Raw genomic sequence first — 24,806 nt, forward strand, 5'->3', positions numbered from 1 at the left:
TCGGGGTGCCAGCTGCAAGAACCTGAAAGAGACAACTGGCTCCCGATGACCTGTGTGAAGTTAACAGCATGGGACCATGCATGTGGCAGATTACAGCAGGACAGCGCTGGTTTCGCTGGGAATTTTTAGGGATAGGTAGGCTAAGTTCCTCTTTTAAGTTTTCAAGATCTAAAAATAACAAATACTAGATTTGTTATGAAAGGCAAAGGTAGATTTAAAGTTAACTTACACTCCCAAAAGGGAGTTTATTCCTTCCCCTTCTGCTACCTGAAACAGGTGTTTGTTTGTGTGGTTTTCTCTTTTGCTCACCCCCTGCCACCTGGCTCACCTAGGCCTGTTCCTGCAGCCCCTGGCAATATTGCGTCTAATCTTACAGGAAGTTGCAGGACCAGGGACACAGAGCGGCTAGAGGACATGCTCAGTGTGCCTCATTGGAGACAGGATGCCTGTACCTAATAGAGGTAGCCTACTCCCATCAGTGAGGAGCACCAAGATGGCCATTCAGGACTTGGGCTATTTAACCTCAACATTGGATTGCAGTGGGACAATGCTGAATTTGCTAGACAGATGCTTTGAAGCGAACCCATCACTACAGGTATAAGGGGGGGAAAAAAGGGATGTTGATTTAATCTTTGACCTATACATGTGTTTCATGTGACATAGTTTCTGTTTTCATGTTTTGTTTTGTTTTTTTTGTTTTTTGCTTGACATTGATTCCATCAATTGGTGGTTTGTATCCAGCTCTGTTTTCAAAAGCATATTTCCCTTTGTATACAGCAATGCTGTTACTCTGGCATCTAACAACATAAAATTACATCATATTCATGTTTTATGACAGCAATATGGAGAAATTGAAGACTGTCAAATAGATGAATCGTCTCGTCACGCAATAATTACTTTCAAAACCAGAGCAGAAGCAGAGGCAGTAAGTGGCAATGCTTTGTTTACATTTTTGTGATAGCCATATGTTTGTTCTTTTTAAAAATGCAAATGCTTCTGATTTCAGGCATAAATTCCTATTTTTTTTATTTTTTTTGGAAACCCTCTAATATAGGTGTGGTCCTATAGAAGAAAAAACATAGCCATAGCCCTAAGGTGAACCTATATTCAAATGTTAACAAAGCTATGTTAACAGTCTTGCTGAGATGGATAAATAACGAGTTAAGGAAGGGTTAAAATACTTTAATAAAAGCATAGGCAGGTGGTCATCATTTTGACTGACAGCTGTCGGGAGAGAAAAACAGGCTGGGGTATTCAATTACAGTTTTACTGTGCAGTAAGCGCTTGTCAGCAGTATTGCAACTGTTTTAAGCTCACAAGTTTTTGCGTGAAGAAAAGAGCGACATCTTGGTCTAGGCAATCAATGAACTGTGCTTGCAGCATTCCCTGGTCATCTGCTACTAATAACAAATTGTGCTCAGAGAGCAAACAATTATTAGCCAGTTTCCAAGCTTTTAGAAAGCGATCCACTATTTTTCTGTTTTGGAGCATTTTGCTTCATTTTGGGATGCTTCCTTAACCCTTGTTAACTGCTGATTAAATGCCATGTTTTATAAGATTGGTAACCACTCGACAAATGTAACTTATTTCTTAGTGGGCTCAGACTCGCTGATCACAGAGCGCGCCGCGTGCGCCTTTCAGGGGCCGTGCAGGACGCTTGTGCACGGGACGACGTCCATAGAAGTCCTGGCAATGCAGGTCCGCGCTGTAGCTGTCATTTGGCTATAGCGCGCATCCCTAGAGGTTAAAGATCCCTTTTGTGTCCCATTGCCAAGCCCTTCCTGCTTACATGGACATGCCAGAAACTATCGGTTTATGTGTGTGTATTTATAATATAAATTTTTATATACTGAGAGAGGAAGTCTTGGAAGCGCTAAGGCACTTATTTTTTATTTTTTTATTATGTATTCACACTTCCTATATTGTCGTTAGGTATTAGGTTTTGACAACACAAGTTTAGAGGAAATTCTTCTCCAATGAACTTTTAACATAGCAAGTAAGAACATCTGTCCAAAAAATGCCATGCCCTTGTTAGTGTTTTGATTATTAGTTGTGACTATCATTTTACTTTTCTAGGACCTCTGGTATTTGAGAGATCTAAGCCTTCATTGTATTCGGCATGTTTTTCATTCAAAAAGTAAAAAAAAAATTAATGATCTCAAAAGTCACTAAAAAAAAAAAAAAAAAATATATATATATATATATATATATATATATATATATATATATATATATATATATATATATATATATGTATGTATATATATATATATATATATATATATATATATATATATATATATATATATATATATATATATATGTATGTGTGTGTGTATATATATATATATGTGTATATATATATGTATGTGTGTGTAAATATATATATATATGTGTTGTATGTATTGTACACATACAGTGCCTTGCAAAAGTATTCACCCCTTGGCTTTTTACCTATTTTATTACATTACAGCCTTAAGTTCAATGTTTTTTTTTTTTTAATCTGAATCATATGTGATTGATCAGAACACAATAATCTAAGTTAGTGAGGTAAAATTAGAAAAATATATACATAAAACTGTTTTTCAGAGATAAAAAAAAACTGATAATTGGCATGTGCGTATGTATTCACCCCCTTTGTTATAAAGCCTTTAAAAAGCTCTGGTGTAAACAATTGCCTTCAGAAGTCACATAATTAGTGAAATGATGTCCACCTGTGTGCAATTTAAGTGTCACACGATCTGTCATTACATATACACACCTTTTTGAAAGGCCACAGAGGCTGCAACACCTAAGCAAGAGGCACCACTAATCAAAAACTGCCATGAAGACCAAGGAACTCTCCAAACAAGTAAGGGACAATGTTGTTGAGAAGTTAAAGTCAGGGTTAGGTTATAAAAAAAATATCAAAATCTTTGATGATCCCTAGGAGCACCATCAAATCTATCATAACCAAATGGAAAGAACATGGCACAACAGCAAATCTGCCACGAGATGCCCCCACACCAAAGCTAACAGACTGGGAAAGGAGGGCAATAATCGGAGAGCACAGAGACCTAAGGTAACCCTGGAGGAGCTGCAGAGTTCGGCAGCAGAGACTGGGGTATCTACCTAGGACGATAAGCCGTACGCTCCATAGAGTTGGGCTTTATGGCAGTGTGGTCAAAAGAAAGCCATTACTTTTAGCAAAAAGCAAAATGGCATGTGTTGAGTTTGCGAAAAGGCATGTGGGAGACTTCCAAAATATATGGAGGAAGGCGTTCTGGTCTGATGAGACTAAAATGTAACTTTTTGCCCATCAAAGAAAACCCTTTGGCGCAAACCCATCACATCACCCAAAGAACACCATCCGCGCAGTTAAATATGGTAGTGGCAGCATCATGCTGTAGGGATGTTTTTCAGCAGTCGGAACTGGGAAATTGGTCAGAGTTGAGGGAAAGATGGATGGTGCTAAATACAGGGATATTCTTGAGCAAAACCTGTACCACTCTGTATGTGATTTGAGACTAAGACGGAGGTTCACCTTCCAGCAGGACAATGACCCAAACACACTGCTAAAGCAACACTTGAGTGGTTTAAGGGGAAACATGTAAATGTGTTGGAATGGCTAGTTAAAGCCCAGACCTCAATCCAATAGAAAATTTGTTGTCTGACTTAAAGATTGCTGTTCACAAGTGCAAAACATCTGACTTGAAGGAGCTGGAGCAGTTTTGCAATGAGGAATGGGCTGAAATCCCATTGGTAAGATGTGGCAAGCTCATAGAGACTTATCTGAAGCGACTTGGAGCTGTGATAGCCGCAAAGGTGTCTCTACAAAGTATTGACTTTAGAGGTGTGAATAGTTATGCATATTGACTTTTTCTGTTATTTTGTCATATTTGTTTGCTTCACACTAAAAAAATAAAAATCTTCAAAGTTGTGGGCATGTTCTGTAAATTAAATGATGCAAATCCTCAAACAATCCATGTTAATTCCAGGTTGTGAGGCAACAAAACACGAAAAATGGCAAGGGGGTGAATACTTTTGTAAGGCTCTTTACATATTGTGTGTATGTACAATATTTCACAAAAGTGAGTACACCCCTCACATTTTTGTAAATATTTTAATATTTTTTATATTGTGTGACAACACGGAAGAAATGACACGTTGCTACAATGTAAAGTAGTGAGTGTACGGCTTATATAACAGTCTAAATTTGCTGTCCCATAAAAATAACTTGACACATGTCCAAATTGGGCCCAATTAGCTATTTTTCTTCAGTGTTACAAGGTCCCAGGTGTTAATGGGGAGAAGGTGTGTTAAATTTGGTTTTATCGCTCTCATACTGGTCAAGTTCAACATGGCACCTCATGGCAAAGAACTCCCTAAGGATCTGAAAAAAAAAATTGTTGTTCTACATAAAGTTGGCCTAGGCCAGTGATGGCGAACCTCGGCACCCCAGATGTTTTGGAACTACATTTCCCATGATGCTCAACTACACTGCAGAGTGCATGAGCATCATGGGAAATGTAGTTCCAAAACATCTGGGGTGCCAAGGTTCGCCATCACTGGCCTAGGCTATAAGAAGATTGCCAAGACCCTGAAAGTGAGCTGCAGCATGGTGGCCAAGACCATACATCAGGTTAACAGGATAGGTTCCACCCAGAACAGGCCTCATCATGGTCGACCAAAGAAGTTAAGTGCGCATGCTCTGGACTTATCCAGAGGTTGTCTTTGAGAAAGACATATGAGTGCTTCCAGCATTGCTGAAGGGGTGGGGGGCGTCAGCCTGCCGGTGCTCAGACCATAAAACACACACTGCATCAAATTGGTCTGCATTGCTGTCGTCCCAGAAACAAGCCTCTTCTAAAGGTGATGCAAAAGAAAGCCCGTAAACAGTTTTCTGAAGGCAAGCTGACTAAGGGCATGGATTACTGGAACCATGTCATGTGGTCTGAAGGGACCAAGATGAATTTATTTGGTTCAGATGGTGTCAAGTGTGTTTGGCAGCAACCAGATGAGGTGTACAAAGACAAGTGTCTCTTGCCTACAGTCAAGCATGGTGGTAGGAGTGTTACGTCTGGGGCCGCATGAGTGCTTCCAGCACTGGGGAGCTCCAGTTCATTGAGGGAATCGTGAATGCCAACATGTATTGGGACATACTGAAGCAGATCATGATCCCCCTCCCTTCGGAGACTGGGCCGCAGGGCAGTATGCTAACATAATGACCCCAAACACACCTCCCAGATGGCTACTGCCTTGCCAAAGAAGCTGAGGGTAAAGGTGATGGACTGGCCAAGCATGTCTCCAGACCTAAACCCTATTGAGCATCTCTGGGGCATCCTCAATCGGAAGGCGGAGGAGCACGAGTTCTCTAACATCCACCAGCTCTGTGATATCCTCATGGAGGAGTGGAAGAGGACTCCAGTGGCAACCGTGCGGAGACTGATGGAGTGAGTTGAGGGGTGGAGAAATAGATTTGTGTGTCATCAGCGTAGAAATTATATTGAAAGCCATGAGAGGCGACCAGCTGACCCAAGAAGAGGTGTACATTGAAAATAAGAGGTCCAAGAACAAAACCTTGGGGGACCCCCAATGGAGAAGGGAAGGGGAGCGGAGTAAGTTGAATTGTGAGTGACACTGAAGGTGAATTGGGATAGGTAGGAGGAGAGCCACTGAAGAGCAGAGTCACAGAGACCAGTGGAGTAAAGTTTTGTTTTTTTGTTTTTTCAGGAGGAGGGGGTGGTCGACCGTGTCAAAGGCAGTTGAAAGGTCCAGAAGTAGGAGTACAGAATAGTGTCTGTTAGTTTTTGCAGTTAGTAGGTAATGTGTGAGTTTTAAAAGAATAGTTTCTGTGGAGTGTTGAGGGCGAAATCCAGATTGAAGGGGATCAAGAAGGTAATTCTTAATGAGGTGGTCACTTGGTTGTAAATCAGGCATTCAAGGAGTTCAGAGGAAAAGGAGCAAGGAGATAGGGCATAGGCTATTAAGATTGGTAGGGTCCAAGGACTGCTTTTTAAGTATGGGGTTGACCAGTGCATGTTTTAGAGCATTGGGAAAAAATTCCAGAGGTGAGGGATAGGTTGAAGATATGAGTTAGAGAGTGTAGGATAGAGTCAGAGGGCGACCTGTAGTGTTTTAGAGGGAATAGGGTCCAGGGGGCAGGTGGTTAGTTGGGCATTAGAAAGGAGTTTAGCAACTTCGTCTGTAGTAGTAGATTTGAATAAGGGGAGTGTCAATTGTTGTAATGGGGTCTTAACTGGGGGAGATGCCTGTAGAGTGGAGATTTCATTACGGGTTGTATCAATTATATATATGTGTGTGTGTGTGTGTGTGTGTGTGTGTGTGTGTGTGAGATAGATAGATATAGATAGAGATATAGAGATAGATAGATTATGTATGTGTGTGTGTATATATATATATATATATATATATATATATATATACACACACACACACACAAATATATATATATATGTGTGTGTGTGTGTGTATGTATGTGTGTATATATATATAGAGAGAGAGATATATATCTGTATACAGTGGGGGCGGAAAGTATTCAGACCCCCTTAAATTTTTCACTCTTTGTTATATTGCAGCCATTGAGCAGTTCATTTTAATTAATGTACACACAGCACCCCTTATTGACAGAAAAACACAGAATTGTTGACATTTTTGCAGATTTATTAAAAAAGAAAAACTGAAATATCACATGGTCCTAAGTATTCAGACCCTTTGCTCAGTATTTAGTAGAAGCACCCCTGATCTAATACAGCCATGAGTCTTTTTGGGAAAGATGCAACAAGTTTTTCACACCTGGATTTGGGATCCTCTGCCATTCCTCCTTGCAGATCCTCTCCAGTTCCCTCAGGTTGGATGGTAACCATTTTTAGGTCTCTCCAGAGATGTTCAATTGGGTTTAAATCAGGGCTCTGGCTGGACCATTTAAAAACCATCACGTGGTGTTGTGAAGCCACTCCTTTGTTATTTTAGCTGTGTGCTTATGGTCATTGTCTTGTTGGAAGGTAAACCTTCGGCCCAGTCTGAGGTCCTGAGTACTCTGCAGAAGGTTTTCATCCAGGATATCCCTGTACTTGGCGCATTCATCTTTCCCTCAATTGCAACCAGTTGTCCTTCCCTGCAGCTGAAAAACGCCCCCACAGCATGATGCTGCCACCACCATGCTTCACTGTAGGGACTGTATTGGACAGGTGATGAGCAGTGCCTGGTTTTCTCCAAACATACCTCTTAGAATTAAAGCCACAGCATTCTATCTTGGTCTCATCAGACCAGAGAATCTTATTTCTCACCATATTGGAGTCCTTCAGGTATTTGTTTTTTTTAGCAAATTCCATGCAGGCATTCATGTGTCTTGCACTGAGGAGAGGCTTCCGTCGGGCCACTCTGCCATAAAGCCTCGACTGGTGGAGGGCTGCAGTGATGGCTGACTTTCTACAACTTTCTCCCGACTGCATCTCTGGAGCTCAGCCACAGTGATCTTTGGGTTCTTCTTTACCTCTGTCACCAAGGCTCTTCTCCCCTGATAGCTCAGTTTGGCCAGACGGCCAGCTCTAGGAAGGGTTCTGTCCCAAACGTCTTCCATTTAAGGATTATGGAGGCCACTGTGCTCTTAGGAACATTAAGTGCAGCAGAAATTTTTTTGTAACCTTGGCCAGATCTGTGCTTTGCCACAATTCTGTCTATGAGCTTTTCAGGCAGTTCCTTTGACCTCATGAATCTCATTTGCTCTGACATGCAATGTGAGCTGTAAGGTCTTATATAGACAGGTGTGTGGCTTTCCTAATCAAGTCCAATCAGTATAATCAAACACAGCTGGACTCAAATGAAGGTGTAGAACCATCTCAAGGATGATCAGAAGAAATGGGCAGCACCTGATTTAAATATGAGTGTCACAGCAAAGGGTCTGACTACTTAGGACCATGTGATATTTCAGTTTTTCTTTTTTAATAAATCTGCAAAAATGTCAATTCTGTGTTTTTCAGTCAATATGGGGTGCTGGGTGTACATTGAGGGGAAAAAGAAATGAACTAGCAAATGACTGCAATGTAACAAAGATTGAAAAATGTAAGGGTGTCTGAATACTATATATATATATATATATATATATATATATATATATATATATATATATATATATATATATATATATATATATATATATAATTTTCTCAACAAATTTGACTTGCGTGACATTATGATTAGACCATGATCTGAACTCATGCTGCATGCTAATGAGTTTTGAATGCTTGAAAGATATCATAAATTTATATGTTCAGATTTAAAATTTATACCCGAGGACTTCAATATCACACAATTCATGTTCAGATGTCATTGAACATGTAATTGTTTCTACACTTCACATTATTCTGTACTTGAGTATTGTACTATAAATCTTGTGTGACTCTGCCAGTTATTTGGGCATGTTGCTAACTCTGATTTATGCTGCTTCATGTTACTTTAATTTGAGCATACAATTTCCAAAGCAGCCACTTTGTGCAGCGGGCACCAGTCAAGACTCCAGTATTTTAATACTAGATCCTTTCCATTTTCAATTACTAAGGCTGTTCTTCAAAGGCTATTTGTCTTTCCAGCTACTTCACTTTCCTGATAATTCCTTCCCTGTTCCTGTCACAATAAGCATTGCAAATACTTTTTGTTCTGAATATGGAGTTTACTTATTGATTAAATCTATTTTAAATAATTAGGTATTGTTGTCACAGTAGCATTTAGACCCATTGCAAAGGTTTTAGCAGCAATTGGTTAAATAACAGAGTAAATTATAAAATACCTTCCATGGTACAGGAACTAGAATCTGTAAAATTTGGGTGTATGCATGCAAAAGTTATTTCATTAAATTAGAGCTATAGGCAGTTATAATACCTTCATAGGAAGTTATAATATCTTCAGATTAATCCATATAAATATTCATTGTCATATTTAAAAAAAAAAAAAGTTGAATATAATTTAAGCATTTATCTTAGTGTAGTTTTAAGCCAGTGTTTCAACATCCCTATATTTCAATATCCCTTTGTAGCACAATTTTTTTTCGAACTAACACCTGTTTGTAGACCTCGTCCTTATAAATTCATAATGTAATATTTTGAAGTTCACCGGTCACTAAATGGTGGCTTCAGTAGTTTTCTTTTTTTCAAGGCCTATTCACATAAAAAATTGGTGCATGAAAGGCATGTTCTGTATGCATTCTCAGCACTGCAGGGGAATTTGCCTCCCTTCAAAGGGACATGTGGGGGCCAATGCATTAATAGCACCTTAAATGCATCTTGCAAATTAAAGCACCAACCAAATGTTACTGCAGTAATTTTATTTTTTAATTTCCCAGGTGGAAGTGTGAATACTGTGCCAGTACTAATACTTGATGTATACGCTAGTTATTATGCCAGAAGTAGATCCCTTTGCGCTTTTTAGTATCTTACATACTGTGGGGAAAATAATTATTTGATCCCCTGCAGATTTTGGAAGTTTGTCCACTTGCAAAGAAAAAGGGTCTATATCATCTATCATCCTATATCTATCATAGGTGTATTTTAAATGATGGAGACAGAAGATCAACCAAAAATCCAGAAAAAAAAAGCATACAACAAATGCCATAAATTAGTTTGCAGTTCAATGCGTAAAATAAGTATTTGATCCCTAAGATGATCCTAACAGAGGGAAGATGTTTCTTATAGTTGGTGACCAGGTTTGTACATATCTTGGGATCGATTTTGGTCCACTCTTCTTTACAGATCTTCTCTAAATCCATTAAGGTTTCTTGGCTATCGCTTGGGAACTCGAAGTTTCAGCTCCCTCCATACATTTTGTATAGGATAAAGGTCTGGAGACTGGCTAGGCCACTCCATGACTTGTTCTTCTTGAGCCATTACTTTGTTGCCTTGGTGGTATGGTTTTGGGTCATTGTCATACTGGAGGACCCATCCATAACCTATCTTCAGTGTTCTGGCTGAGGGAAGAAGATTCTCATCCAAGATTTTCTAATACATAGTCCCGTCCACTGGCCCCTTAATGCGGCAAAGTTGGCCTGCACCTTTAGTAGAGAAACATCCCCAACGCATAATTTTTCCACCTCTGTGCTTGACTGTAGGGATGGTGTTCTTAGCAAGTCGAGTTAATGCTAAAGAGCTCACCCTTCTCTGAATTATTTAGATGTTCGTTGGCATAACTGTACATGTACCTTCTTGAGGGGGGGCTTGTCGTGTTTGGAAGAAGAAAAAAATGCTGACTACGACCCTAAGAACACCATCCCTACAGTCAAGCACAGAGGTGGAAACCTTATGCTTTAGGACTATTTCTCTGCTAATGGTACAAGACCAACTTTGCCTCATTGAGGGGCCAATGGATGGAGCCATGTATTGTAAAATCTTGGAAGAAAACTGCCTCCCCAGAACACTGTGGGTCATGGATGGGTCTTCCAGCATGACTATGGGGGTTATTTACAAAAGGCAAATCCACTTTGCAATGCAAATGCACTTGAAATTGCACTGAAAATGCACTTGGAAGTGCAGTCACTCTAAATCTAAGGGGTAAATCTGAAATGAGTGGAAGCTCTGCTTATTTTACCATCCAATCACGTGCAAGCTAAAATGCTGTTTTTTATTGCCCTTGGATCTACAGCGACTTTACTTCCAAGTGCACTTGCAGTGAAAAGTGGATTTGCCTTTCATAAATAACCCCCAATGACCCAAAAGATACTGTTAAGGCAACAAAGGAGTGGCTCAATAAAAAGCACACTAAGGTCATGTAGTGTCCTAGCCAGTCTCCAGACCTTAATCCTATAGAAAATGTATGGAGGGAGCTAAAAAATCGAATTGCCAAGAGATGGCCAAGGAACCTTAAGGATTTGGAGAAGATCTGTAAAGAAGAGTAGACCAAAAATCTCTCCTGAGATGTGTGCAAATCAGATCACTAACTGCGAGAAACATGTTTCTGCTGTGTTTGCCAACAAGGGTTTCACCAAGTACTAAGTCATGTTCTGCCTGGGGATCAACTACTTATATTACTCAATGAACTGCAGCTTTTTCAGGATTTTTGGTTGATGCTCTGTCTCTACCATTTAAAATACACCTATAATAAAAATGGTACAGTATTTTGACCTACTTTTTGTTCCCATCTTTGGACTGATTCGAGGGGCCAAAACACTTCCATCCCTAGCTGGTCGCAGCCGTTTACCATAGAGCTGACCCAGAAACAGTCCCTAGTTATCTCTGACCTTCAGAGGCCTGGAGTGCCGTCATTCCAGTGGCAGCAGATGTAAACACTGCTGTTTTTTTTTTTTTTTTTTTGGAAAGCCCGAGATCACTTCTTTTTTTTTTTTTGAGATCTTAGGCTTTCCATCCTAGAGGAGAGGTCTAGGAAATTATAGACCCCAGCTCTCTCTGTAAAGAGGACCTGTCATGCCCTATTCCTATTACAAGGGATGTTTACATTCCTTGTAATAGTAATAAAAATGATTACATTTTTTTTTGTAAGGGAAAGTATAAAAATAAACAATTTTAAAAGAAAAATTTAAAGCACCCTGCAGAACAGCAAACATATGTAGGTCACGCCTACATATGTAAACGAAGTTCAAACCACACATGAGGTATTGCCACGAACGTTAGAGCAAGAGCAATAGTTTTGGAGCAAGACCTCCCGTTTAACCCTAAACTAGTAACCTGTAAAAAAAAAAAAAAAAAAAAAAATTTAAAGTGTAGCCTATGGAGATTTTTAAGTACTGAAGTTTGGCACCATTCCTTGAGTGTGCGCAATTTGAAAGCAGTGACATGTTTGGTATCTTTTACTCAGTGTAACATCATCTTTCACATTATGCAAAAAAAAATAAAAAAAAAATCGGGCTAACTTGTAACAGTTTTTTTTTCCCCCCCAAAAAAAACGTGTTTGGAAAATTGCTGTACAAATACTTTGTAAAATAAAAAAATGAAACAGCTGCTATTTTATTCCCTAGTAGGGATGAGCTTGGGTGAGTTTGCATGCTCCACGTGCAGAGCCCGCCAGGAAGGCAGCGCTGCGCTAATCACAGGCACTGAGACATTGCCCGATCTCTGCAGCCACGCATCAGGGCAATGTCTCACTGCCTGTGATTAGCACAGTGCTGCACCGACTTCCTGACGGGCTCTGCACGTGGAGCATGCGAACACGCCTGAGCTAAAAAAAAAACACGCTAAACCTGCTAAAAAACATATATAATGTTTGGGGTTCTGAGTAATTTTCTAGCAAAAAAATTGTTTTTTTACACGTAGCATAGGAGTGCCAGAATTGGCTTGGTTTAGAGTATGGTTAAAGTGGAAGTCCATGCAAAAACTAAAATCCCTGCATCCACCAGCATGTTAACACTAACCTATCTATCCCTGAAAAGAAAAAAAATCAGTATACATACCTTTTCTACAAGCGATCCAATGCGATCTCCAGTGGCAGAAGCTCTGATCCCACACTGAGCTGTCAGCCGTGGCTTTGCTGTGGAGGCAGATGCAGAGGACACGTCTGTCAATGAAAGCCCCATAGTAACTCAGTGGGTGAGGTCACTTCCCATTAAATTCATATCCGTTGTCTGATGTGTACTCAGCAAAGCCACTGGAGAGCAGGTTGGATCGCCTGCAGAAAAAGTATGTATACTCATTTGATCTTTACAGTGCTAGAGAAGTTAGTGTTACAATGTTGGTGGCTATAGATGCAGGGATTTTAGTTTTTTGCATGTACTTCCACTTCAAGCAATATTCATTATTTGATGTTTGGAGGACAACGAATCCTTCTGGAAAAAGCTATACTTTTTGTTCTCCAATGCACAAGATGCTTACCAGAACAGACCATTTCCATACAAATTTTCCTACACATCCAAATGCTGTTTCCATGGATATACCATCCATAACATGTCAATAGAAACACAGAGTAGGGCATGGTAGCATGCACACACAAGTGCCCCATAGCAAGTGGCTTGCTATGAGGGAACGCTGCAGGGGGGAGAGGAGCAGAGAATGCCCGTCGGGAGCCCCAGAAGAGGAGGACCAGGGCTGCTCTGTGCAAAAACATTCCACGGAGCAAGTAAGTAGAACATGTTTTTAAAAAATGTTTTACCTTTTTTAGTATCATTTTAAAATGTTTTAAAGCCAATTTACAGAAAGGGATACTATTCAAATGAGCATTCTCTGAACTCTATAGCTGCAGTCACTATGGCAAAAGTTATTTCTAGTCTCCACCCTCCAATCTTTTCTTCCTCTGCTCAATGGGGGGTTGCTGCACAGAGGCTTTTTAAATTTCATTCATAGAATGAATCAAGGTAAAAAACCTTGAGCCTATAGAACCACTTTAAGCCTTATGGCTTAGCCAACAAATTCACACCTAGTACTTGTGGGGTACTTGATCTGAACCATTTCCCAGACACTCAGGGTCTGCCTTTGTGTTAATTTAAAGCTTGACTTATACCTGTTGCTATCTGTGTTCCTATTACCAACAGTTATGTAGTGCAAGAGCTAGCTTGGCTTGATACTAATTGATATTCTTTTTGAAAGCCCCCAAGATATATAGTTTTGGTAAATCTCCAAATGGAATTGTACAGAGATTGTAATGTGTGTATATAAAGTAACTGGCTTAAATTAAATAATTCCAGCTGTTTTTTGCATAGTTACATTGGTCTTGCTTGGACCAATGTAATTCTGCATATACCATACCCGTGGGACTCCCCTGGAAGCTGAAAATCATTGTTGTAGACATATCTACTAAAGTGTTCTTCACTAGCTTCTAGGTACTGTACTGGGTGGCTGATGTTTGTTTGGGTGCCTTTCAGTGAGCGCTTTGCATTATCTTGATGAAGGTAAAGCGTTCTCTAATTGGACAAGCTGAAGAGATGTGGCAGTGACCTCATGCCCTCCTCATCGAATCGGCAAATGCTTTGTATTTTCTTAATGAATTTACCACTCCACCTCATCCACAGAATGAGTGATGCCCATGCCGAGTGGGCAACCTCCAGTATTCATAATAAAGCAGGGCAGTTATTCAACACGGGACCCAGAAACTAGTGGAGATCATTGTAGTAGCGATGCTTTCTGCAGTGATTTCAAGCTTCCAGGGGGATCCCAGAAGTAAGGCCTTCAAAAAAAGATACATGGGTCCAAGCTGGACCAGTGTAAATATGTAAAAAAATTAAAAGAAAATTAAATATCCATGCCTGAAATAAAAAAATAAAAAAAATGCCTTTCAGACATGTCAAGTGGGAATGATATGCTTTCAAAATTTGTAATAGTTATCTATAATTGCAAATATCAATTTTACATTAAAGTGTTCCTAAAGTCTAAAGTTTTTCATTTAAAAATAAACCTCTTCTACTTACCTACTCTGTGCAGTAGTTTAGCCCAGATACTTATCTTCTCTGGTCCCTCGCCAGCTCTCCTGGCCCCTCCCTCTTGCCCCCACAGCAAGCAGCTTGCTATGGGGGAAGCAGAGCCACTGCTGTGTATCCATTCAGACATGGAGCTACGGTTCAGCCTCTCTCCCTCTCCCCCCTAATCGGCTCACTGGCTTTGACAACAGCAGGAGCCAGTGGTGCCTCTCTGCTGTGTTAGCCGATCAGGAGGGAGAGCCCCGGGCAGCCGAATCCCTCCAACAGGGCTGGATCAATATGGGTTTAGGTAAGTTTTATGAGGGGGGCTGTGCACACAGGTTTTTTATCTTCATTAAAAAAAAAAAACTGACTTTACAACCACTTTAAATACTTTACTGTACTATGCACATCTACAATGAGTAGATTGTCTGGTCCTGTACACTTTAAATCATCAGTACATCAAAATGTTTAATTTCTTAATTAAAATATGATGCATGCATGTGATAGTTTATTTTGGTTGTACCTAATTTATGATTTTCTTTAGTTAAGCTTTCAAATATTTGTTTTAGGCTGCAGTCCATGGAGCACATTTCAAAGGGCAGGACTTAAAGTTAGGATGGCATAAACCAGTACCTAATGCCTGCACCACAGAGGTGGAAGATGCAGAACAGGAGGAGGAAGAAGTGAGTGTTCACTATTATAGATTTACCTGTGTTGCTGAGTTCATATATAATTAGACTACTGATAAAAGGCATTGTTTCTTATAACGGGCAGATGTTTTTTCTGTTCTGGTCAAAACCGCTGTTCTATTTAACTTGGTGTAAAAGAGCTCTGCAGTGTTTTGGCAGGAGCTTTTTTTTTTATTGCAAGTTTCGCTGCCATCACTAACACACTTTTTGCAGTGTACTCCAAATCCCTTTCATTAACAAACTCCATGTTTTTCAATGGTATTTCTTAAGAGGCAGTAAGTAACTGTAAGAGCTGGGGTTAATTGTTCACTGGGGAAATGCAGCATTGCCTCTTTTGTTTATGCCCTTTGTATAGGAAGTTGCCACTAAGGAAATACTACTCTATCGTCTATACTACCCATCAACATTATGTTCCAGATACCTCTTGGTGTCTGAAAGAAGTGGACCCTGTGGACTTGACATACATATTTTTTTTTTCTTGGGTCAGAAGCTAAAAACTTTATTTCAATGGTGTTCCAACTGTGTCCTTCCTGCCTCTTGAGCTTCCCCTATACCCAACAACTCAGAAGCTGCTTAGAGATTGAAAAAAATATTTACTATATACTCCAACTGGATCATCATACTTGGTGTGGGTATATTAAGTAGAAAACATTGCCTTTATTTCTTCTGCTAATGAATATTATAATAACAATTTTATATATTTCAGCAGAAACTTGATTTAGCTATTTTATTTTTTGAAGAGGGATATCGTTCTTATGGCAGCAACTAGCTACCATAACCCCCGTATCCTCTTTTTCAGTGAGCGGTCTGGTTTCAGATAAGTGGTCTCCACGGCGGATTCGCTGCAAGATCACTTTTATTGTCGGCGGGAGAGGGGACCCACCGGAGCCATCAGCGGTGGAGGCGATCAGGGTCCTCTCCCTGGCTTGGTATGGAGATGAGTGGGGGCCCCTCCCGTCGCCTGTAAGAGTGATAAAGCGGTGGAACTGCCATTATGATCTTTCTTATCGTGCACAGAATTGCTGGCTTGAAAAAATTATACCCGAATGATGCCTGTAGCTGCAGGCATCATTCGGATATCCCCACTCAGTGTCAAGGACGTCATATGATGCCCTAAGGTATTGAAGTGGTTAAATGACATTTCATTTTATTTTTTAGCGTTTTAGTGTAAATATGAGATCTGAGGAATTTTTGACCCCAGATATCATATTTAAGAGGTCCTTGTCATGTTTTTTTCTATTACAAGGGATGTTAACATTTCTTTTTAATAGGAATAAAAGTGACACCATTTTTTTTTTCTTTGAAAGAACAGTATAAAAATAAAAGGTAAACTAAAAAAGTTTTAAACGCACCCCATCCCGCAGAGCTTGCGTGCTGAAGTGAACGCACATGTGAGCAGCTCCCGCACATGAAAGTGATGTTCAAACCACACATGTGAGGTATCGCCCACGATCGTTAGAGCGATCAAAACATGCAACCTGTAGAATTTTTTTTTAACCGTCTCCTGTGGAGATCTTTAAGGGTTAAGGTTTGTCGCCATTCTACGAGCGGACGCAATTTTGAAGCGTGAAATGTTTGGTATTAATTTACTCGTCGTGACATTATCTTTCAGAATATGAAAAAAAAATTGGACTAACTTTTTACTGTTTTATTTTTTAATTCAAATTTTTTTTATTCTTTTCCAAAAAAAAGTGCACTTGTTAGACTACTGTGCAAATACGGTGTGACAAAGTATTACAACAATGCCATTTTCTTCTCTAGGGCGTTAGAAAAAAATATATATAATATTTGGGGGTTCTAAGTAATTTTGCTAGCAAAAAAAATGTTTTTAACGTGTAAACACCAAATCTCAGAGGCTCGGTCCATACAGTGCATTTGGAAAGTATTCAGTGGTAAAAATACCAGGCTTCCTCTGACTGGCCAAGAAGCACTCAGCCTGACTCCATTTTGTTCCAGCAGTAGACACAAGATTTCCTCAGATGCTGCCACAACACAGTGCTACATATTTTATAAAGCTGATTATACTGTAGTACAATGCAGCGCTCATAGCAGCCACATCACTTAGTAAAGGAAATAGTTTGGGCCAGCTTGGCGAAAACAAAACCATTTCAAGTGTCAGAAAACCTAGATTTAGGCAGTGCATTTTGTTTGCTACAAAGTTTCTTGTTCATAATTTTGCATTTTCTCAGTTTCAGGAAGATTCTGTTGTGAATGACTCTTTACTGCAGGATGATGATGAAGAGGAAGATGACAATGAACCTAGATCTTGGAGAAGATGAAGGAGTTCACCTATCGCTCAGCTGTAAACATTACCTCTGACATTGAGATCACCTAATGCGCTTTTCCATAGGACATTTTCAGCATGTCTGTGAACATATATAGCGGACACTTGGTTTAGAAAGCTCATCTAAGACTTGAAAGCCTTCTGTTGTCACATTTCAGTTAATGGTTTAATGCATTATAATACACAAATGCAACATTTATTAGCATACTTTTGCTGGCTGTACAATTTTGGTTTAAGTTTTAATTTAAAAACAAACTTGTCAAGGGCAAGTTGAAAATATTCATGATAACACAATTTGCTTTAAACTCTGTGGAAGTTTGAGAAATCTAGATGAATACTAAACAAAAATCTCAGTTGTTATGTAAACATAATACATAGTGTTATGCATAGGCTTTACTATGTAGTAGCCTTTCTGTTCACTTTATTTTGTGTACGTATTTTACGTATGGGTTTTAATAACATTGTGCAATTGCTTTGCATATGTCTTTGCAACTTTAGTATGTTGAAAAAGAATTAAATGGAATGGTCAAAAAAAAAAAAAAAGGAAAAAAAAAAAGAATGACAATGTAGATTTGTTGGCAAATAAACCAAAAAAGGAAAAAAAAAGAAAAAGGAAAAAAAAAAAAGAAAAGAAAAATCGGAAAAAAAAAAAAAAAATCTAACCGTTCCAGTAGTTGTCTCATCCCAATACTTGTAAATATCTTGCTGTTATGTCAAATTAAAACTTTACCATAACAAGTACAAAATCCTGTTGTATGAAAAGTGCATTGTTTTCATATGGTGATTAAAAAAAAAGCTCTTATTTGCATACATGCTGGCGTTGGTGGGCGCTGAAGTTTCCTACCCTGCAGGCTTAAACTTAATTTGGTAAGTAAAGTGTGTGTTTTGTTTTTTCCTTGACAAGTGTATGAAGGTTTTTGTTGCACCACTGTAAAATTGCCTAGGTGCGTAATTTATGAACCACTGAAGCCCAAATCAAAATATACACAAAAATTTTATTTTCTAAGTAAATTATTCCGCATATAATGCCATTTAATGGGAAAAACTAGTGTGCTTTAAAGTGCATGCCCCACTTCCAAGAGGGAAGCAATTCAAATGTTGACAGTGTTTCTGGAAAATCTGCTTAAAGTGATAGTAAAGCTTAGTTTTAAATGTATTTTATTTTAAATAACACACGTCTTATACTTACCTGCTCTTTGCAACAGTTATCGGAGTGCCCCCATAGCAAGGCACTTGCTATAGGGGCATTCGTTCATTCTTGCTACTGAGCCACACTATGTCTCAATAAGACACACAGAACTGGGCTCGGCCCTGCCCCCCACTCCCTCCTCACTAGCTGTGATTAACAGCAGCAGGAGCCAATTGCTTTGGCTGCTGTGTCTCAGCCAATGAGGAGGCAAATGCCCAGGAGAGCAGTCACATTGGTGCACATCGGTGGATCAAGTGAGTATTAGGGGGGCTGTGGGGGGAGTTGCATACTGAAGGTAAAAAAAAAACCTTCAACCTTTTAGAACCACTTTAAGACTGAATTTTGTGAAAGTTATAATTTGTCTTAAGTCCCAATTTTGGCTTTATTCAAAGATCTATTTTTTGGGCTTATTAGAAAGCTCAATACATTCTGCACAATGTAGCACTCTTCATTAAAAGTTTTAGAAAACACATTTTATACTTTCAACAAAATACTTAGGATACCTCCAATAAATGTATTGATATATAGGGTATAATGAAAAAAATATATAGTTTACAATCTTATGGGTTTTTTTTTTTTGTTTTTTTTTGTAAAATGTTAGTTTTGCAATATTTAATATTTTTTTCCTTCAAATGGCTAAAATATTTATTTTTCTTCTGTTTTAAAGATTTTGTGCCTTAAGACCGTCATGTTATCTGACATGGTGTTAAACAGCTACTTGACAAAGGTAATGGAGTGCTGGAATTTACTTTACTTTACTTTTTTCTTTTTCTTTTTTTTTTTTTTTCTTTTTTTTTTACGGTGCAAACGGGTGGGGTGGGGTGGGGTGGAATATATGTTGGAATTCAATACTGCAGAATACATTAAAAAACAATAAGTTTGTGCTTTGAAATTATGGCTGTGTATTTACTGTTCCTTGGGGGTCTGCTGTCAGTCCATATATTTCTTGATTAGTTTTAATGTAGAAGAATCTATCAATTTCATCTGCATCATTTTCAAGTTACTTAAGTTTTTCAGATATTTTTTTAGAGCGGGTATGGTTTTCAATAAGTTGGCCAACTCGTATACTTGCTTGAGGAAAAGGAACAGTAAAGCACAACCAGTGCGTTGATTACAAAGCAGGAAGCAGAGCCCCTGCATATGTAATGTGCAAAAATATGTACATGTTCAGTATAACTACAAACTAAATATAAGGTTTTTAATAATGTGCAGTGTTATTATTTACATCATATGGGAGTATTTTGCAAGCATATATACAAAAAAATGAACACGCCTACATGTTAACGTATGTTAATATATTCGGCCTTAAAGTAATAAATTATGTTCTGAGGCAAAAATTATATTACAGGAACCACACATTTGAATTAAACATGGTTGTTTTAGAATTGCCAATTGAGAACATTGGGAATCAAACAATTCAGGAATCCAAACAAGTATGCTACTTGAAATCTTGAGCTTGTTTTATTTGAGACAATTGAGGTTGTTTTTTTAATTTTGTTGATTTACTTGTGTGTTTTTTTTTTTTTTTTGTTTGTTTTTTTGGCTTACTAATTTCAGCAACCCACTGTCACTAATGTTTGATGATTTTTTATTTTTTTTTGGTAAATGTTACTATTTGGCATAGTTCATGGTTTAAAAATCTTTTTTGCTTCTCACAATTCTTAGTATGTAAATATTGAATTTGTAGGCCAACCAGAGGTTCTGTTTTAACCCTAAGGTTCCTTCAGAGGTTGCTAGGGGTTCCTTGAACTGTGGCTCATTGACATTTCTTCAATGGTGTCTGTATAGTTCTGAGGCCAACGCCACTTGAAGAGCCAAAGATTTTTTTTAAGCCATGTGTAAGAGTAACATTCATTCCCTGACATCTGAAAATTGTTTCAGGGATGTCTCTGGAATAAAAAAGGTTGATGTGGGTTATAGTTTTCCAGATATGATACTTATGAAAAAAGATGCTTAATTTAAAATAACTTTTTTTTTTTTTTTAAACTTGCAGGTTGGCTGTGGATGTTTTTTGTGAACTCATCTGGAAATTATACCTATACTTTTTATCCATCAAAGTGCTTTATTTTAAAATTAGTACTACCTGGTACACACACAAATTTTACTTTTGTCAGATTGTAGTTCAAGTTGATCAGTGTGCTTTAAGAAAAGTGGTACATTAAATTGGCCTTTGACCTTTAACTTTAGAAACATTTGCTGTTTATGCCCCACTTTTTTTTCATATTTAGGCATTAGAAAAGAAACTTTTTGTATTGACAGAATATATTTGTTGTGCATCCATAATTACATTGTAGCCTTCGCTAAAGTTCTAATGTTAATTTTACAATAGCGTAAGCAAAATTTTTCCAGTATAGAGTCAGTGTGATAGGCTTAATACCCTGAACATAGTAAGGAAGAAAAAAAAAAACCTTAAATGGCCTGCAATGGCTAAAGTGGACTCATTAGAAAGATCGCTGCTGTTGTAGGTGAGTTCATGCGCTACATCTATAGTAAATCAGTGATATTCCAACTGATTAGAATGACATTGATTTGAATCTAGCAATCATTAATTGTACAAAAAAAATTAAGATAGCAATTTTCATTATTTATATTTTGTCTAGTGTGATTTATTAACAACTATATACATTTTCTAGGATTTGTCCTGGTTTCTTGAAGATTAGTCTTTTTGAACTCACAACTTGTTTCTGAGATAATGGGTTTCAATAAACTCTTGTTCTATTCCAGAGCCCAGTCTGAGGTATAATTTCCTTAATAGAATAGTTTGAGAGAAAAATCTTAGTGGTTTAATATCAGTTGGGTAATGGTGTGATGTCAAGTTGACCTGAACAGGTTCAAGAAACTATTCAGAGAAAATTATATAGGGAGTATCTGGTGTATAGATTCCCTTTCCCTGGATATACAAACACACACATGCACACAAACACGCACGCACAAACACACCATATTTTAAGGTTATTCAACTCTTTAAGGTTAATGCGCTTATAATCGTCTTTAGGTTCATAAGCTATACAGCAAGTCCCCTACATGCGAACGAGTTTTGTTCCCAGAGTGTGTTCATAAGTCCAATTTGTAAGTGCAACAATGTTCACCAAGGTACCCAATAGAGCTGCACGATTCTAACCAAAACGAGAATCGCGATTTTTTTTTTTTTGCTTAGAATAAAAAGATCACGATTCTTGCAATGTAAAATCTTTCACATTGTACAAAAAAAATGGGATTTTACTGGTTAGGTTTTTTTGTTTTTTCTAATTCATTAAAGTACTTAAAAAAAAAAAAAAAAATTACATTTGAAAGACCGCAGTGTAAATAAGTGTTTATACTTAAGTTCAACTGATAAAGAATGTTTTGATTCTTGACAGACTGCCCAGTTTTTCTCTTCCTTTCTTTTGAGGGCTGTGGCTTCAGAAGAGCAGAGGGGATTATTTGCATAGAATTGTGAAACACTTTAGTCGAGATCGCGATAATGATTCTTGACGATTAATTGTGCAGCTCTAGTACCCAACTAACACAACTGGCTATAAAGTAGTATACTATAGTAGGTTTAAAATGCATTACTTTTCATACAAATATACTGTACAGTGAAGTACACAAAAGCACAACCACTTGTAAAGGATGTGCACAGGTGACAGTGTATGCCAGACTCATGAACTAACTTATGTCATTGGAAATGGGAATGCACGCTTATATCTTTGAAAGTTCGCAGCTTGGAGGTTCGTATGTAGGGGACTTTCTGTACATATAAACTAAATTATTTAACTGCTAGCATCTAGCAAAATACAAGCTCAAATCCATACTTTTTGTGGAAAGTGATTATTTGGTGAGTATTTTAAATACTTTGACCAAAAAACACATTAATTCATGTAAGCTTCTGATGCTTTCTGGAATGTGAAGGTGAAAAAAATGCTGCTGAAGAAATGGAGAAAATGGTCATTTATTTTCAATGCAACTATTAGCACTGAATTGTTTTAAGAATACAATAGACATGTATAGTTTTTCTATAAATTTTTATTTTTTTTAAAAAAGATCCTAATGTTTTGGTTTTATCAGAATAGATCAGAACAATACTCAAGAACCAAACCTAGTAGAGTATTTGTCCTGGATTGTGGTTTTGAATACATTTTGTATATACTCCCTTTTTCTGGCAATTTTTTTGTAACTTTCATTAGGGATTTTCAAAGTCTTCATATTCAATTAAATAAGTGAACTTCTAATTGGAGGGCCTTGTTGAAATGCATCATTATGTACATGATTGTTCAAAAATGTTTTCATCCACAACTTAAAAAATTATACATATACCATTTAATCCAGTCATATTTGTCATTGAATGGGCCGAACGTTTTAAGGAAACCATTTTGGTGCTAAAGCAAAGGTTTTCCATGCAACTGGATGTGTTACTACTATTAAAACATTTTATTTGTTGCATATTTAACCTTTTTTCCCTAACTAAACAATAAAGGTTCTATTTTTATCTATATTGTTTTGTTTCTTTCTTGATATATGCATAAATATCAATTCCAAAGATGTATGAGAATTTATATTGAAATTAGGTTGGATTGCATTTCTTCATTTTTTTTGTGTTAACTCATTACTCAAAAGGGACATTCAGACTTGAGCTTTGTGGTAACACAATGCATTTTGTGCAGTGCAGAATTGCAGGAGTGAGCGATGCACCAGTGCTGCAGCACACAGACATGGCTTTGTAGTGTGCAGCATTAAGAATAAATTTTCCACTCTGTTGCTTTATGTTGGCAGCCTTTTCATAATGAATGGACTGCCTTAAAGCTGAACTCTGGGCAGAAATTGTATTACCTGCAAGCACTGGTGCTTTCATAGCTTTTAATATAAAATGCATGTTCTTTCTTTCCCCGATGTGTCATGTTTGATAAATCCGGGGTGCATTTTTGGAATCAGAGCTTCGTTCTCCTAACATCCATGTTGCAAGACTAACAGCTATGCTATGTATCTCCCTGGCCACCGGTCTTATCTCTACCCCTCTGTAGTTCTTTACAGCAAGCAATGGCGTACTTGTGTCCCTGCTCGCTGTAGTGGAAGGACTCTGAAGTCTGAGACTCCCCGTCTGAGCTACTCACTATGCGTATCAGGATAGTGACTGGCTGTGTAGGTGGGTCTGCGATAGTCTTCAGCACCAACTCCGCCATGTGCTCTGCCTCCTCCCCTCCACAAGTTTGCTTTACACACCTCTAGTTTCCTGCATTTCCCCTTGCATAATGGGGAAATGTAGTCCTTTTTCCCTGCTTAGATGTGAAGTGTATCGCCAGGAAGGAGTACTCTTTTCCAAGGGTCTCATGGCAAAGTAAGGGAACGTTATTTAAACTGTTAGCGGTTTAACATTGCTTAGGAAGAGGGATCTGTATTTGCAATGTTATCTAAATCCTGGAGTTCAGATTTAAAGCAACACACATTCAAATGTGATTTTTACACACTCCAGATGTGTGAATCCAGCCCAAAAAAAAATCATACATTAAACATTATGATGAATAAGCTGACATTAATTTCCATATCAACTAGGCAGGTCTAGGTCTCTTACAATCAGAAGCTGGAAGTACCAGCTCTCGATCATATGATCACAAATGGTTTGTGTAACGATAAATAAAATGGCTAGGTTGAGGTTAAGATGAAAAATGCATTCTAAGTTTGTGATGCTCCTGTAATTTGTAATTAAGCTCACCTGTATCAATTAACAGGTGCTGATAATATAGAAAGCACACCAGCAACCCGTTTTAAAATGGTGAAAAATTTACTAAGGCCCTTTCACATGGACGATCTGTTCAGGTCCACCTGTCAGTTTTTCAGGCGGACCTGAACGGATGCTACATAGAGCTCTATGGAGCGTCGGATGTCAGCGGTGACACGTCCACTGACATCCGACCCGCTCTGATCAGAAAAAGTGTGACGGAGGAAAAAGCCGTTTTTCCATCTGTCATGGGATCGGGTGACGACGGACATAGGGGAGAGCAGCGCTGTGACAGGTCCGTCCCTGCGCAGTGTGCAGAGACAAACCTGTCATCTTCTTGCTCAGCGGAGATCGCCCGGTGATCCCTGCTGAGCAAGCGGGTATCAGCATTGATCCGCCCCATGTGAAAGGACCCTTAACCCAGGGGTTGACAAATTTGCTTGGAATCTAGGAGCCAGCTAAAAAAGTTAGGAGCCAGGTCCGTGACGGCGATCTGGACCTGTCCCTGGCCTGACATGGAGACGAGTGAGGGGAAGATAGCCCCAAGCCCCTCACCTGTCTCCAAGTCATTGCCCATAGCTATTAGAGGGACATTTTATTTGTTTTATTTTTTCAAA

The 24,806-nt window shown here is 38.5% G+C and overlaps 1 protein-coding gene across 1 annotated transcript in view; it reads left to right on the forward strand.

Annotated features, from left to right (window-relative positions):
• The window catches only part of RBM26 (RNA binding motif protein 26), a 105,184-nt gene extending 82,218 nt beyond the window's left edge, over window positions 1-22,966 (forward strand). The window contains exons 20-24 of the mRNA XM_077483059.1: window positions 839-925; window positions 14,902-15,015; window positions 17,211-18,172; window positions 19,162-19,221; window positions 20,488-22,966. Coding sequence (XP_077339185.1) covers window positions 839-925; window positions 14,902-15,015; window positions 17,211-17,300 — 291 coding nt within the window. The 3' untranslated portion in view covers window positions 17,301-18,172; window positions 19,162-19,221; window positions 20,488-22,966. The remainder of the gene's footprint in view (window positions 1-838; window positions 926-14,901; window positions 15,016-17,210; window positions 18,173-19,161; window positions 19,222-20,487) is intronic.
• The last annotated feature ends 1,840 nt before the right edge of the window (window positions 22,967-24,806 follow it).

The sequence above is a fragment of the Lithobates pipiens genome, unplaced genomic scaffold (assembly GCF_037356315.1).
Source record: "Lithobates pipiens isolate NorthernLeopardFrog02 unplaced genomic scaffold, aLitPip1_a1.2 Scaffold_16, whole genome shotgun sequence".
Taxonomy (NCBI): domain Eukaryota; kingdom Metazoa; phylum Chordata; class Amphibia; order Anura; family Ranidae; genus Lithobates; species Lithobates pipiens.